The 17,415-nt window shown below is 38.7% G+C and overlaps 1 protein-coding gene across 2 annotated transcripts in view; it reads left to right on the top strand.

Moving 5' to 3' along the window:
• Nucleotides 1–17,415, top strand: part of wnk1a (WNK lysine deficient protein kinase 1a) — a 30,622-nt gene that overhangs the window by 1,123 nt on the left and 12,084 nt on the right. For both annotated transcript variants that reach the window (XM_079809367.1, XM_079809368.1), the window contains exons 2-6: nt 753–1,899; nt 12,508–12,680; nt 12,785–13,005; nt 14,401–14,558; nt 16,612–16,700. In XM_079809367.1, the coding sequence (XP_079665493.1) occupies nt 1,189–1,899; nt 12,508–12,680; nt 12,785–13,005; nt 14,401–14,558; nt 16,612–16,700 (1,352 nt within the window). In that variant the 5' untranslated portion in view covers nt 753–1,188. The remainder of the gene's footprint in view (nt 1–752; nt 1,900–12,507; nt 12,681–12,784; nt 13,006–14,400; nt 14,559–16,611; nt 16,701–17,415) is intronic.

Genomic DNA, 17,415 nt, shown 5'->3' with positions numbered 1-17,415 from the left:
AGTCCACACGACTCTTGGGCTATATTCCAATTCTTGTTGAGTCTTATGATAAATATAATTAACTGACATAATGACGTGTGATTTAAAATAAATGTGATTTTGAGGCTTGACGTCTTGAGTCACCACTCATTCACAGTCATCGCATGAGGAAAAACATTGGCCAGTAACGTTACATTCTTCAGTAGTCTATTTTACTTTTTGTAAAATAAATACTGCTGTTTATTTTATAATGTATTTGAAACTGTAGACGGTTTGGTGTTCACACATGGTGAGGGGGAATCTAATTGACTAATCCCGCAACATATGTTCACTGGACTGAAGATAGTTACTGTTTGTTCACTGTGTTGAGGGATTTATTTAAAATGCTTTAAATATACACACTAAAAAGGCGGAGATGTAAGTTAACTTTGTTGTTTACATTTAAATAGGATATATGTTATAATTAGCTAGTTGGGAAACGTATTAATAAAAAGAGAATTTGCCTTGACGGTTAAATGTGAAAAATCAAAGAGTTACTTCCTCCTACTCTCTCTTTATCTTAAAGTTTCAGTATGACTGGTCTATTTTCATGTTAATAACATCCTTGCTTTTAGGAAACGAGGCTAAAGTCTTATTAACCTAATTTGAACTGTTTAATATCTTCCTGGTTGTGTAAAAGCCATTGCCTTGTGTTCAAGCATACCTATAACTTGAGTGTAAATTTGTTAACTCTGGCTAACCACCTTGGTTAAAATGTATTTTGTCTCTTTCAGTGAATCGGACGCAAGGTTTAAACTTTGTGCCCTGGTACGACCTTGGGGTCGAAAGTGATCATCACATTTATCTGTGGGCTATTGCCCTGCCCCCCAAGGAGACCCCCTATGAGGATTGAATACACCCCACAGTTTTTCACAGGATGGATGAGCTGGCTGTGAGGTCTCCTTTTTATCATCAACGTTATTTGATCTGTGCATGGATCCTGCGTTACTTTTATCACCAAGCACTTCCTGTGCTCCTCTCCAACACTTTAGTTTGCAAGAGCATTGACTTTATCTGAACTGCTGTTTTGAGAGGAGGGAGGTTTGGTGAGTTTCCACTTGATTTGAAGCAACCTCTTCTCGTTATCATATAGGCTACTTATACTACCTTTTTCTATGCATGGATAGCATGTAAAGTTTTACTCGACTTTTTACTCCACTGGGTGGAGAAATGTCAGAAAATCTCAGCGACAAGATGGTTAAGTTCCTTTCCCCCCCTTCGAAGAATGTCAATGGCTCCAGCTCAGACACGCTGGTGGGTGAGCGTCTAGGTGTCGAGGTCCGGCGTCGCCACCACACAATGGAGCGGGAACTGCTGAAGGCGGAGCATCGCTTTTTCCGTCGCAGTGTCATCAACGACTCCAATGCCACGGCGCTGGAGCTGCCCAGCAAGAACGCAATCCTAACCATCTCAACGGACTCCCATGCTCTTGTTTGTGAACCTCCTGCCCTGGAAACCAAAGCCGCTCCTGTGGCCACACAAGCTAATGTGTTGGTTGCACCAGAAAAGAAACCGGCCGCCAGTGTCGAGATGGCCGTAGAGTCTAAGCCAGTGTCGATTGCGAATGCTGGACCGATTCTTTCTGCAGAAGCCCCACGTTTGGGTGCGGAGCTGAACTCTGGAGTTAGTGCTGACGGAAAACGAGAGGATGAGAAGGAGGACGATGAAGAAAGTAAAGAGAAAGCACGAGCTGAGGCAGAGTTACGGGAGGCTAAGAAGGAACAGGATGAGATTGAGGAAGTTGAGACAAATGCAGTCGGGACTTCGCCGGATGGCCGTTTCTTAAAGTTCGACATTGAGATAGGACGTGGCTCTTTCAAGACTGTCTACAAGGGTCTGGATACTGAAACCACGGTGGAGGTGGCATGGTGCGAGTTACAGGTATGATTCTTGTATTTGTAAACATTTGTTGTTTCCTTAAAGGTGCACTGTGTACTCTTTAGCGGCATCTAGTGGTGAGGTTGTGAAATGCAACTATCTACCGCTCACCCCTCCCTTTCGAAGCCCGTAGAGAAGCTACGGTGGCCAACGCATGACAAAAATGTCGTTGTCTGAGACGGCAGGGAGTAGCTAGTGCTCTGTAGAGCAGTTTGTCCGTTTAGGGCTACCGTAGAAACATGATGGTGCAAAATGTAATTTCACTGTAAGGGGACCTGCGGTGTATGTAGATAGAGATGGCTTATTCTAAGGTAATAAAAACATAAGTTCATTATGTAAGGTCTTTATACACCACTGAAAACAGTTATGTATATTATATTGCATTTCTGTCAATAGATCCTCAAATACTGCACCTTTAAGGCCAATTCACACCGCACCGTCAGACAGACACTGCTTGTTGGATCAGTGTGTTACCCCTGTCGGAGTCTGTTGCTGTCTGTCGGAGCTTGATTTTGCTGATTGAACATGCTGAATCTGAATGAGAACATCTTAGAAGTGAGGTGCTCACCGTTGGTCTGCGTCTGTCAGTGTGAATTGGCCTATAGAGTCCATTAGCCCCCAACCCAGTCTTCTTTTAAAGGGATGGTCCACCCTAAAATAAAAATGTTGTATTTATTTAGTCACTCAAGTTGTTCCAAACCTGTATGGGTTTCTTTCTTCCGCTGAACTGTTTAAAATATAAGATATATTTTAAACCATCAACTTTCTGGTTACAGACGAAGCTGATCACTTTTGTGTTCAGCATAAGAAAGAAACTCATACAGGTTTGGAACAAGTTGAGGGAGAGTAAATGATGACACAATTTTTATTTTAGGATGAACTATCCCTTTAAAGCGTTATAAGCCATGAACTAATCCAACCAGCTACGAAGTGAATCACAACAACATTAAAACATATTTATTTAAAGCAAAACAAATTTTTTTTTTTTTTAAATTAGGACAAAAAGACAAGGCTTTAGTGAGGGAAAGAACCACAATCCCTTCAAGTATTGTGAATGACATTATCAAATGACAAACAAAATATATATATATCTATCTCAACCCTCTACAATGCGAGTAAATCGCTCACATATGCGATCAAATGTCACACTAGGTCTATTGATTAAAATGTCTTTAAATAGCCAATAAATTGACTAATTAAAGCTTGAATGGACAATTTCACTCAAATTTGTCAAAATGCCCGTCTTGTTACATGTCTCCTAGTAAACGTAGTCGGTTATGTCTTCAGTGAATGTAAACAGTCAAGAAACAACGCATGTGTAACAGTATTCGTTTATTGGAAGTGACAGCCTAATATTCTTGATGCTTATTTAATGTTAATCAAACAAAAAAGACTTGCTGCAGAAAAAGCACTCCCTGCTCTTGATTTAATACATTTTGTATTTTTAAAAAGGATGCATCTATTTTTAATTTATATAGTGAAGACTTTGCAGTGTTACTTTACATTTGATTTCTTAATTCAATTTCCATACCTAATCTACTGATAGGTATCTAAATACTGTTAGATCTACCTGAAAAACCTGAAAGCACCAGTTCATTTGTAGCTTTGTTCTATTGTCTGATTATTTGTTCATATATTTATATTTTTTATATTTATATAGATTTTTTTCATTGCATTGCTCTTGCATTCCATGTTAAAGTCTGGCGAGTAAAATAAAGGATGTCACAGCTTTTGACAGGTAGGATAACAAAGTGCAACACTTGACACTTGATCTTTCCGCTGATGGTGGTAAATCACTATCTGATCTGCTCATTTAGGCCTAGATTAAATATTATCTCACTCTCTTAAAACCTACAGCCCTGTCTTTGAGGTCTTTCCGGTACAGCACTTTGTAATGATAATCTTATGACTAGTTTGATTTTAACTTAAATGCTCCACCTCCATTTTTCCAAGTGATGTGTCCTCAATTGGTATTGTTCATGTTTAATTTTGCGTTCTAATCTCTCTACATAAAGGAAGGCACTTTTACTAGTTCCTTTTGTCACACCTTTGGAGCGTCTCACCTCTGAAGCGTCTCAATACACACCCCTGACACTTATCCCATCTGGCATTTGGCCAGCGTTTTTATAGCTGTTGTCATCTTTGGCCGGAGCCCCAGCATTGTAGTATCATCCTTGAATAGAAAATTCTCATTTCCTAATTGAGTTATTTTAGACCACCAGGTGTGTATTGTAAGCTGTGTGACATGCAGTAATTCATAGTTCGTGTTTGTTTATAGTGTACTTTGAGCCTGTTTCTTGTCAGAGTAAAAAAAAAGGCAACTTTACATCTTAGTGTGATTTTATTTCTTGAAATTGCAATTTGTATCTTGCAGTTTTGAATTAGTCTCTTGTGCTCACAAAGGCTGCAGTTATTTGATTTGTTTAAAGAAAACGGTAATATTACTTAAAATATAGATTTCTCAATTTTAATCGGTTCTCAATTTTTGAAGAACCAACACTGATTCTTTTAAAGGAACATTTATTATTATTATCAATGTTGAAACAGGGCTCCAGACTGCGACTAAAACAGTATTCATTTGCAAGTGATATTTTTGCTGAGATCACCACTGGCGACAATATAGATTTACATGTTATGATTAAAATTTGTGGGCCTTTTTACATGGATGATTTGTGATGAGTAGCCCATCACATCTTTTTTTGTGTTGACGTATAAAAGTGGAATAAAACCTCACTGAGTTTGAGCGCCAAAATTCGCACGGGGACAGCAGGGATCAGCTTTTCGTCTATGTCAATGTTCGGTAATTCGGTAATGTCAAAGCCCTTATCTCTAATGACCAACAACGCTGACAGCTGTGCCAGAATGAGAGATGGAAAAAGACGGAGACGTGTCAATAAATGAACATCCAAGAACTGTAAAAGTGCAGGCAGTGTCTATTTTGTGCACCACTTGGATTAACTAGAACAGATATACATGTCAGATGTGTGGACACGAACTAATCATTAACAATTCTGAATGAAATTCAATACCACCCATCTAATTGCAGTTGAAAAACTGCCTTACACCAAATCTACCTCTCAGATATTACTAATGAAGAAAAATTGATTGGGTGTGTGCAAAACATACACTAGTGTTTATGGGATGCATTAGGAGGAGGCCAAACTATGCTCATTGGCCAAGTGATGCTGACATTATTATGGTCTGTGTAAAGAAAAATTCTTTGTGACTATGTAGTTCTCAAGTTAGAGAAGCAATTCAGTTTCTACTTTAAGTGAATCTCAGTTTCCAGGACATCCACAAGATGGATGAAAATGCTGATGCTGTAAAAGGAGGGCAGACATGACAACACATGACAAATTTAGAACACGTTTATTATTTTGTGGCACAAAAAAAATGGTGGCTATTTTTTCCCCTTAGCCATTAGCTCCTTAACTGATTTTTTTTGTTTGTTTGTCTAAAGCCCTGTTGAAAGCAGATATGCTGCATCATAGTTTTGTGGAAACAATGATATATATTTTTCAGAGTTTGATGAATAGAAAGTTCAAAAGAACATCGTTCATTTGAAATAGAAAGTATTTGTAAAATTCTAAATGTTGTTACTGAACATTTTATAGTGCATCCATGCCGAGTAAGATCATTCATTTCCTTCCAAAAACATCCCAAACTGTTATATACACATTAGGAACACCATACTAATACTGTGTTTGACCCCCTTTCGCCTTCAGAACTGCCTTAATTCTACGTGGCATTGATTCAACAAGGTGCTGAAAGCATTCTTTAGAAATGTTGGCCCATATTGATAGGATAGCATCTTGCAGTTGATGGAGATTTGTGGGATGCACATCCAGGGCACGAAGCTCCCGTTCCACCACATCCCAAAGATGCTCTATTGGGTTGAGATCTGGTGACTGTGGGGGCCGTTTTAGTACAGTGAACTCATTGTCATGTTCAAGAAACCAATTTGAAATGATTCGAGCTGTGTGACATGGTGTATTATCCTGCTGGAAGTAGCCATCAGAGGATGGGTACATGGTGGTCATAAAGGGATGGACATGGTCAGAAACAATGCTCAGGTAGGCCGTGGCATTTTAAACGATGCCCAATTGGCACTAAGGGGCCTAAAGTGTGCCAAGAAAACATCCCCCGCACCATAACACCACCACCACCAGCCTGCACAGTGGTAACAAGGCATGATGGATCCATGTTCTCATTCTGTTTACGCCAAATTCTGACTCTACCATCAGAATGTCTCAACAGAAATCGAGACTCATCAGACCAGGCAACATTTTTCCAGTCTTCAACTGTCCAATTTTGGTGAGCTTGTGCATATTGTAGCCTCTTTTTCCTATTTGTAGTGGAGATGAGTGGTACCTGGTGGGGTCTTCTGCTGTTGTAGCCCATCCGCCTCAAGGTTGTGCGTGTTGTGGCTTCACAAATGCTTTGCTGCATACCTCAGTTGTAACGAGTGGTTATTTCAGTCAAAGTTGCTCTTCTATCTTTGTTCTATCGATGCTTGAATCAGTCGGCCCATTCTCCTCTGACCTCTAGGATCAACAAGGTATTTTCGCCCACAGGACTGCCGCATACTGGATGTTTTTCCCGTTTCCCGTTTCACACCATTCTTTGTAAACCCTAGAAATGGTTGTGCGTGAAAATCCCAGTAACTGAGCAGATTGTGAAATACTCAGACCGGCCCGTCTGGCACCAACAACCATGCCACGCTCAAAATTGCTTAAATCACCTTTCTTTCCCATTCTGACATTCAGTTTGGAGTTCAGGAGATTGGCTTGACCAGGACCACACTAGGGTTGTGCCGATGGACGATATCATCGTCCATCGTGATGGTTGACTGACATCACGATGGAGCGCCACCATCGTGGCCCCCCATTGCGAGTCTTGTTGTGAGTGCAACGCACACTAAATCCTCTTCTATAGTTAAACTAAAAACTTAGCAGGGATTGCTCTGTAAATTAAATTGAGAATATAACTAATGCATATATTCTATTTTAAATACTGTAGTCTATGCCAGATATAGCCTACATTTTGAAATAATAAACGAGGCTCAAACATCCATTTCATAAGCATGCGTGTTTATTTCAGCACTTCCGTCAGTGAAACAACACACCACAGGCTGTAAAACATTTAAACAATTATCAGTAAATAATGGTAACCTAAAGAATATAAGAAAATGTAATATTAGTTAAAAGAAAAAGTAATTTCCCCTCAAGGTTGCGTCATATACCGCTCTGCGCGAGATGAAACACGAGCTGGACACCTTCTCAAATATCTTCATCTTCATGTGTGTTGCAAAGCAACACTTGTTGTAAAGGTTCTGAAGAGCAAATGTTATCTTCCACAGGGTCAAGACATTTAAGCTATGTTTGATTATTCATTGCCAGAGAAAACGAAAGTAAAATGGCCTGTGTGTGAAATGCGCTATTCAAATAAACTTGACGCGCCTTACCAAGTCTAATAACAAGCACAAACAGTGTTAAATAAAATTAAATAAAAAGGTAGCCTATTCGTCCTACAGTGTTTTTCTACTTTCCCACAGTAAAGGACTTGAATGGGTATAATAGACTTAATTATAAAAAAACGAAAGGAAGAAACGTTTATAATTCCCTGCGAAAATGGGTGCGACGCGAGTGAAGATTTGAGAAAAGAAACGAGATGTCCATGTGGGATAAAATGGACTAACGTTAGGCCTATTGTTAAAATTCACGGAAATCGCAAAACAGCATAAAAAAGCTGACAAATCTTAAATTGGGCTCAGCCTACCGCTCTCATTCGGCATGAATCCATTCATGGCTGCAAATTTATTTCCTTTGTAAACAAAGCTTTGTTCTTCACGTAAAACAGCATTCACATACAAAACACTGGGTTAGTAATGAAATTATAGCTTTGAAGTAGAAAATAGTATTTATGTAAAGAGATATATTAAAATAAAAAGAGCACAACTCTTCTTAAGTGGAAGGAAGCTACTTTTTTCCCTCACGTGCAAGCGCGGATGAGTCATTATTTGGGTTAGTTAAATAACGAAATGATATAGTTTTTAAGTAGAAAATAGTATTTATGTAAAGAGATAATAAAATACAGATATAGTAAATTATATATTTGTATTAATAAAAAAAAAGACGATATCATCGTCCATCACAATGTTTTACTGTAAACATCGTCATCTGCCAATTTAGGAGACATCGCCCAACCCTAGACCACACCCCTAAATGCATTGAAGCAACTGCCATGTGATTGGTTGATTGGATAATTGCATTAATGAGAAATTGAACAGGTGTTCCTAATAATCCTTTAGGTGAGTGTAGTTAGTAATTATATGTAGAATAGTAGTATATATTTTAAGGTGTGTCTAATCCTAATTTTATATATATATATATATATATATATATATGTGTATATGTATATGTATATGTATATATATATATATATATATATATATATATATATATATATATATATATATATATATATATATATATATATATATATATGTATATGTATATGTACTGTTTTTAAACATGAACTAGCATGAAACATGCTATGGCATAATTACACAATGAATGCCATCTTTGCACTCATTCCATTTTTATTGGTTTATGATGTGATAAAAGCATGAGTAATTGCGGTGAGGTGTGCTTGCACAGAGAGCGTGCTGATGCTGGCAGACTACATAGCAAAAGTACCTCCGTCCGAAAAATCATTGGCTCATAAGTTGTGACCCACTTCTAAAAAGTATTTTTTACATTTAGATACATCCTTCGTTTTATTCTTATCATAAGAGAGCAGCTTTTTATGTATTGATGTGCCACATAGAGTTGCGATATCAAAAGTGGGTCAAGTTCAACCACCAGAGCAATTGTAAGCTGTGTAAAGTATGGTGAGCTGGACTGCCAAGACTTGACTCTGCTGCTGCTCTCCACCCCCTGCTGCCTCTTCTTTTGCAGTGTGATGACGAGGCAGCACCACGTGAGCTGCTGTTCTCCTGCTCATGCCCCTCAGGCGTAGCCCAGCTCATACACTGATTTGAAACAAAAGACTCTCTCTCTCTCTCTAGCTTTCAGCCTCTTTACATCACTTTCTCGCATTTCATGTCTCACTGTCCCTATTTTTATCTCCATGCCTGTCTTGTGCGACACAACGGTATGTGTTCCGAGCTGCAAGTTCACACTGCTGCAGAAAAGGGAAGGGCCTGTATATCTCCCCCAGAAGGCCACCTGTCTTTAGCGCCTTATGCTAAACTCGGGGATATTCCCCTCCCACGTTTCTCTCCTTTTCTCGCATGCTGAACACATTTGAACAATCTGTATTGTGTTTTGCAACACAAAAAGAAAATGAAAATGGATGTCAGATGCCTCTCTTTTTACAGAAGTTCCCTCTAAGAGTCCAATTCAATATAACAATAATCTAGTTTAATTATTTAGCCAGGTAACAAAGTCATTGTTGCAAGTGCTTATTACTGGCTTTCAGGCGACTGCTTGAGTTTCACCCCAGTTTCCTCCATTTACCGTTCTCCCTGCATTTGATCGTTTTAATGGACCCCTGTAAATCCATTTAGCCTTCTGCAGGAACCTTAAACTAGGTTTAAAGATTTCTTTTCCCATTTGTTTCCTTAATTTATAAATGTATTTTCAGGTAATTTGTCAAAATGAATGCTATTTATTTTTCAGTTGAACTCATAAACCAGCTGCAGTCTGTCATTTAATGTTAATCAAAGAACAAAAGACAGATAATTACTCACTGCTCTTTACTGAAAAGCTTTTGTAGCTTTAATAAGGATTAATCTATATTCAATTTATAATTTATGTGCGGTGTTTGATTATTCAATTTATGTATATTTACATTTTAGACCTATCTGAAAATCTTAAAGCACTGTTTACAAGGTAACCTTGGTAAAAAAAACAACTTTTTTTGTGTATATTAGCAGGCTAGGTAAAATACTGAATCAGAAAAAAACTTCGCTTTGAGCCCTGATATATTAAAGGCACAGCTAAAAGTGACATTTACATTACATCACTTAAATGAAAAGTTATATTTTTTTAAAGCATATTAAATGTTAAATTTGATATTTCAAGTGATGTTGAATGGCTATAATTGATGGCTAAAATTAAGAAAAATATCTAATCTAATAGAGACATCAGTATCAGTGCTGGCCTTATTTAAAATATAACGTCTTTTATGTTTATATATATATATATATATATATATATATATATATATATATATTACATTATTTTGTAGAATTTAAATGTGAAAGTATTGCAGTATAAAAATAAATAAAAAACTTTAATGTTAGGTGTGGTTAATCGCAATTACAGAAAAATGTGTGATTTGAATTAGTTATTTTATTGATTGACAGCACTTGAAGTTTGTGCTTCAGATCTTCTCACTAATCCTAATTCCTTAACCTCCACTTGAAGTGGTATGTGCCCTCACACGTGAGCCGGATTCATGCCAGGAGATTTATCCTCATAGTGTAGTTCAGTGTGCGGGCTGCCCCTCCTCTGGGGAAACGCTCCCACGCTTTGCTGGCCTTGTCCTACAGGCCACAGAGTGCACCACATGTTTGGAATAGCCAAAGAGGAAGAGAGAGAAAGTAGGTCTGTCATAGGGTGGGGTGAAAAGCGGAGTCCCCTTTCCTCTAACCCACATCAATCGGCACTGAATTTGGTTTCTACTGGGCTTCACCCCATTAAGGTGTTGTGCTAAAGACCTCTAATTGTGTTACTTGCATACATGTGAGCTGTTATGGAAGTTTTAACCTCAGCTTAGGGTGAATGGCTCTCCCTGCTAGGCATGACAAACTCACGGCTAAATGTTTCTCATTCCAGAGATGGCAGCTGACCACACCAAATGTAGGTCAACTAAGAAATGCCATTTTTATTCTGTGCATTGTTTTAACTGTAGTCGTACAGAAACATTAGTGTCATCAAAAATATTGATATTTCGACATGGTTCCAATACTCCTTTACTATGATATCAGCTGCGTGCTCTTACTCTTTCTTCTCTCCAGTGGCGAAGTGACACACACCCGCCACCTCTCAATCACTTATCTAATTAGCTCCGGTTGAATAGTGCTTGTGTTGCGCATAATTGTACTCATTCCCGCAGGTTTCGCGCTCACACCAAAATCATGCGCATCACTCATATAGCCACCTCTCAAAAAGCTTGCGAGTACCAAATTGACTTCTTTTTCGTGGCTTATTGTGCTTAAACGGCCAAATGCATACAAAATGAATGTTTTGACAAGTAGTCGGATAAATACAGTCAGTTGGAGCAAAAATAGTTGAGCGAAACAAATTTTGTGTAACAGTATATTGGATCCGGGCATAAGCTCTTAAAGTGACCACAGCCTAATAAACCTGCTCCTGTCTGTCATGTTAATCAAAGAAAAGACAGAAAATCACTCGCTGCTCTTGACTGAATAACTTTAATTGTTAGCATTAATATATCGTTACGAAACTCGTTTCTGGGCGGAGCTTAAGTGACGCGATGACTAACAGACAGCAGATAAATGGCTATCCACCTGTCACTCAAAGTGGCCACGCCCTTAATTATGCAGAACTTTAAGGCTTTATATAATGTAAACGAATGAGTTATAAAAAAAATTCACCCCCCTCACAGTTGTCATGAAGGGCAAATTGAGCCGTATAGACCAAAAGCACAATTTGTACCAGGCTGTAAACATGTGTTTTTCTGCTGTAAAGTTGGCCATTTTAACAAGGAGCTCAATGAGATTCTGCTCCCTTCTGGAGCCGGTCCCTAGCGGCCAGACGATGAATTGCAGTTTGAGGCACTTCCGTATTGGCTTCAAGAGAAACTGCGAGAGGTTGTCGCTTGGTCATGCCGAGAATATAGATACCAATTTTGCCATAGTCGGCTGAACTTCCTGTCTGCCATTTAGATTTTCTTTAAAAACTTACTTTTTCAAACTCCTCCTTCACCAAAATCTAATTGTATCATCTTTTGACCATGCTGGTAAAAAGCTATGGATTTTGTGTTGATAGATGAAACCGTTTTTGTTTACCACATCAACAAATTCTATGGCATCATGCCAAAATGACTCTGAGGCTGTATCTCTGCAATACTTTGGCATATTGACACCAAACTTTGAATGTGTCATGTTACCTTACGCTGACCACACCACATAATTTTCGTCACTGTGCGATCAAAAGTGATAAACTATTAAATCATATTACTTGTGACCTTTATTTGTGAATTATTTATTTTTTTTTTTTCAGCCATTTTGCCTGTAATAATCTGAATATGTCTTATGTCAATATGTCAATTGTTCAGTGTCATGCCTTCTTTGAGCTTGACCCCTTAATGGCTGCTTGCAGCTATATTTTCAATATGAATCAATCTGGAATCTGGAATTTCACGTAAGAGTGAAATATTTCCCTATGCAGATTTCACATCAAATTTGTTTACGCAAATTCACAACATTGACCAACACAATGCTGATTAGTTTGAAAGTGTGAAAGTGTGATTTGTTAGACAGTGACAATGGACAATTTTTGCTGAGTGAAATTTTGCAGAAATATCGCTGTCGCTTTTCTGCTGACAATTAATATTGTAAAACATGAAAATCTTTTTCAGGACCGCAAATTGTCTAAGTCAGAGCGGCAGCGTTTTAAAGAGGAAGCTGGAATGTTGAAGGGTCTTCAGCATCCCAACATAGTACGCTTCTATGACTCCTGGGAGTCATCCTTGAAAGGGAGGAAGTGTATTGTACTGGTAACTGAACTCATGACATCCGGGACTCTCAAGACGTAAGTGCTCTTATTTGTTCCTGTCAGATTTTTTTTAAACCATGTTTGTCATGTTTAAACCGAGCTCACCTTCTATGATTTACTTGTTTTTGTTGCCTTTGCAGGTATCTAAAACGGTTTAAGGAGATGAAGATCAAAGTCCTGCGCAGCTGGTGCCGGCAGATTCTGAAGGGGCTGCACTTCCTCCATACCAGGTCGCCTCCCATCATCCACCGGGACCTCAAGTGTGACAACATCTTCATCACCGGCCCTACTGGATCAGTCAAGATTGGAGACTTGGGCTTGGCTACCCTCAAGAGGGCCTCCTTTGCCAAGAGTGTCATAGGTACGGCTAAGTATTTGCAACTGTGTTACCGCCTCCAAATCGAAATCCATTTGAATTGGCCGACTCAGATTTGTGGTTGGGGGAAAAGCAAATCCTTCATTCCGTGTTTCTTTTCTTCCTCTGCTTCTTTTCAAAGCGCGTTTTAATAACAGTGGTGAGAAAGCAGACCACACCGTTTCCCCGACCACTCGAACTGCAGCAAACCAGGGCTCCTGCTTTATGGAAGTTGTCTCTTGACACCCTCCTTTAGTTCAAACATAGTTTTTGCCTGGTCTTCTGTCTTTATTGCCACAATTTCAGGTACCCTCAGACAGAGTAAGTTGTTGTGGAGCAGTATTTTGTGACTTGTCTGCAGGGAAACCTGATCTGATCATGGGATAACACTAGAGCTAGAGCTGAGCCCTGGGCTGGCAGGTACCGTGAGTGATCTTTTGCTCTGGTTCGGAAATTTGTGGTCTGTTTCTTCAGTCATGATTTAATGATGATGATGCTAATGAATCTGTTCATTTTTTCCCCCCACAAGGAAATGCTTGTTTTCTTTCAGTGTGTCAGTGTCTGGAGCTCAAAGCCTTAAACTCTCTGCTCATCTCCCTCATACTTTTAGCTTTGAGATCTTTGTGTTTTTGTTTTGTTTTGGAAGCCTTAGGCTCTAACTTCAGGTCTCCCCTTATTCTACTTTAAGGATTATTTAATGTACTGCAGTACAGACAGTAAGTACGCAGAAATGAGCCTGGTAAGTCCACCAGTATTGTGACACATCAGACTGAATCCATTATAAATATGGGAAGTTTGTCCGTGTGAGAACTTTGTCAATGGGTAACTTGGTTACTAGTTCACCTGGTGCACAGAACTTCACTTTTCAGTAAGCTATGGAGTGTGTAACATTTGAAATGCTTAACCTTTTCTTTTCACAGGTTAACCCAAAGGTAGGATGTTTTTGAAAGGTTTACGTTTTCCATAGCTAGTGCTTCGGTTTGGTCTTGTGATTTAAAAGCATAAGGCCCTCTGACCATGGACTTGTTTTAACATCCTGTTTGGGCTAACGACTACAAATACATTGAATGCTTGAATTCAGGCTACCTTGTTTAGAGTCATGTGGTCAGTCCAGGCCTTTGAGTGAGTCCTGTGCACCAGTTTGGCATTCCTGCCCTTGAAGGTCTTACACGGAGAAACTTGGGCTTCTTATCATTGCGGTCTAACTGAGGACAGTTTCCCCCTCTTTTTTTTTTATTTTTACTTTCTATCCCCTTTTTGCTCTCCTTCCCTCTACCTCTCTCTTTTCTCGCAGGCTGTGTCCGAGCGGTCTTCAGCGACAGCATCATCTTCCTCTCACCTCTTCACTGAGAGGGTGTAATAGGGTACTGAGAGAGTTCTGAACCATTCTTTTAATTTAAGGTACTCCTGAGTTCATGGCGCCTGAGATGTATGAGGAGAAGTATGACGAGTCGGTGGATGTGTATGCCTTTGGGATGTGTATGCTGGAGATGGCTACTTCTGAGTACCCGTACTCCGAGTGTCAGAATGCAGCTCAGATCTATCGCAGAGTCACCAGCGTAAGTCCACACTTCACTGGCGGAGGAGAGAGCCCCCGCACACTCATCCTCCCCAATGTTTGCTGCACTATTTTAGTCTTTTTTTTTTAAATCCCTTTTTTGCCCTCTGTGGGGGTGTTTCCTTTCTGCTTTTTTCTCACACAGTGGTAAGTTGGTTTTTTACCTCTACCAGTAAATGCTGAAGTCATGACCTCTCACAAAACCAATATGATATGAAACAAAATGGTACCAGGCAGTAATTTTAGTTTGAGTGACTCAAATGTAGAAGCCTTGAGAAAATCCAGCCTCAAGTTAAAGGCGTTATGAACTGCTTTTATATATTTATGTATATATAAATAATTAAAATAATTTTCAAAGGCTTCGCTATAGAGACAGAGCAACACGCGTCATAATCTGAAAACCATGCCATTTCTGATTTATAACAAAAAACTGAACAATGTCTAAAAGCTGATGCGTGACAAGGTGTACGGCAAACAATCTAAAAAACCCCAGAAGTTTTTTATAAGTAGTTGACCCAAAAAAGTAGCTTTTATAGACCCAAAAGTGGATACAGGCAATTGAGACAGAGCGCGGCATGTTATATTACACTAAGAACTGAGCCCGATGGAGGGGAACGTAATCAACAACATGGAAATATAATATATAAAACGTCTTATTGCCTGTATCCACTTTTGTCTCCTTAAACACTCGCTTTTTTTTTGGGTCAACAGCTTATAATAACCTAGTTCTGTGTTGTTGTTTTTTTTAGCTTGTTTGCTGTACACCAGGTCACATAGCAGCTTTTAGACATTGTTCTGTTTTTTGTTTTAAGTCAGAAATGACAAGAAGGCTGCTTCATGCAATACAAAGTCAATGGAGAGCGTTGGATTGCCCCACCCCCCACCCGGTGGCGGCGTGGCATAAATACGCTCTGTCTCTATTAAATGTTTGGAGTTGTTTAAAAAACTTCAGCAGATGTTGAAAAATGTGAAACGTTTATGCCCATTACATATGCTTTATATGTCTTGGTTGTGGCACATAAAGTACTTCAATTTACCACAGTTATAATCCTCAAAAGTGATAACTTATGGTGTTTCTTGTAAACAGAATTATAAATTAATGAATGTACCATTGTTTGTCACACTGTCGTTCTTATAGGCTGTTCATAGCTCATTCTTTTCGATAAAGTGAGAAACATATGCATTGTTGTTTGCAGTTTTTAATTAAAATGAAACATGTTGTAATGTAATTACTGATTGAGTCAGTGAGTCTCGCTCACTGAAGCTTTTATTCAGGATTACAGCGAATGGCTTAGATCAAAACAATAACAAAAGTAGCATTCTCTACATGATTACTTCCGTATCCAATAATAATCCATTGCATTAACCCCATAAATGGCGAAGCAAAGGAAAAAACAGCAAATCACAACTCTTCAATTTGACTATGATGCTACAGTATAAATACTCAGTACATATCAAACGATCTGCAGCAGACAAGGCAATAGAGACGCATGGTAAAAACACTGTTGTCACACTTGTGTGTTGTGACATTACGGTCGGATCCGATATAGGCGACTTGTCACTGCATCATCTTTTATTATCTCTCTGAAAAGTCTGAGTTTAACTTGTTTAAATACAAATCCGCAGAAAAATAGTAAACAAATGAACAGTTTCTTACTGTTTTCCCACAATTTGACACTTCTTGCAATCTTCAGAGGCATCTCATATCGTTTTGTTGCAAAAGTAATCCCGTGTTTGCGTCTGTCTCGTATTTACTGCTACATGACGCGTGGATGGGCGGGGCTAAAGATTCTTCTATTTTATTCTGCAGAGTCTTTCGTCAAACTATTGTTTAATAATGTGACAATTCAAAACTAGTCATTTTCTAAGCTTGGTTTCAAAGCTGTTTTTGGACTAACAAGGAAGTTGAGTGCTGAAACTTACAGGATATTTTTATAGTACAATGACCTCTTATGTCAAAAGATGACAAATTTGAAAAATGTGAAAACCATGACCCCTTTTAAAGCTCTCTCTACATATGTATAATTTGATTGTTTCCTGTGCCGTGTTTACAGGGGGTGAAGCCTGGCAGTTTTGACAAAGTGGCTATTCCTGAAGTGAAGGAGATCATTGAGGGTTGCATACGTCAGAATAAAGATGAGAGGTGGGCTGACATTCACAAAGCATTAACACTTGCCAAGCACCAAATGCGAGTTAAAATTGCTGTTTGCGAGTATATGAATCACTGCCAATTGCCAGTTGGCCGGTAACATTTTTATGAATTCTAATAAAGCAATGTTGTGAAAACAACATGAACGTGAACTACGCTCATGACCGTTAATGGGCCAGTGCTGCATCATCATAAAGCATTGCATAATAAGGATAAATCTATGTTAAATTTATACAATGAAGATTATGCAGTGTTATTTTACATTTGATTACTTTATTAATGTTCTGTATCTGAAAAGAGAATTTTCGCTGGCATCTAAACGTTTTTTACAAAAATAGTTTTAAATATAAAAATATTTATGGCCGGTACATTTTTTTAAATCACCGTCCATTGGAAGGTGTTGCAAAAAGTTTGTTTAGGCCTTGTCTTATAGTCTAGTTTACAACTGCAAATTTGTGGCAAGGTATATTTTCAGTGTTTTGTTGGTTGCTCTACAGTATTATATTGAACAGGCTGTTCTTGCAGCCTCATTTTCATTTGTGGTATGAAATATGGGCCTGGTTTCACAGACAAGGCTAAGATTAAGCCAGGATTAGACCTTAGTTAAATTAGGGCATTTAAGTAGCTTTTTTAATCATTCCTTAGAGAAAAGCATTACTGGTGTGCAACTTGAGACAAAACAATGGCAAGTTGCTTTCAGTTAAAACAG

The sequence above is a fragment of the Gobio gobio genome (assembly GCF_949357685.1).
Source record: "Gobio gobio genome assembly, chromosome: 25".
NCBI lineage: Eukaryota > Metazoa > Chordata > Actinopteri > Cypriniformes > Gobionidae > Gobio > Gobio gobio.
The sequence above is the reverse complement of the archived record's forward strand: the minus strand, read 5'-3'. Positions and strand labels throughout refer to the sequence as shown.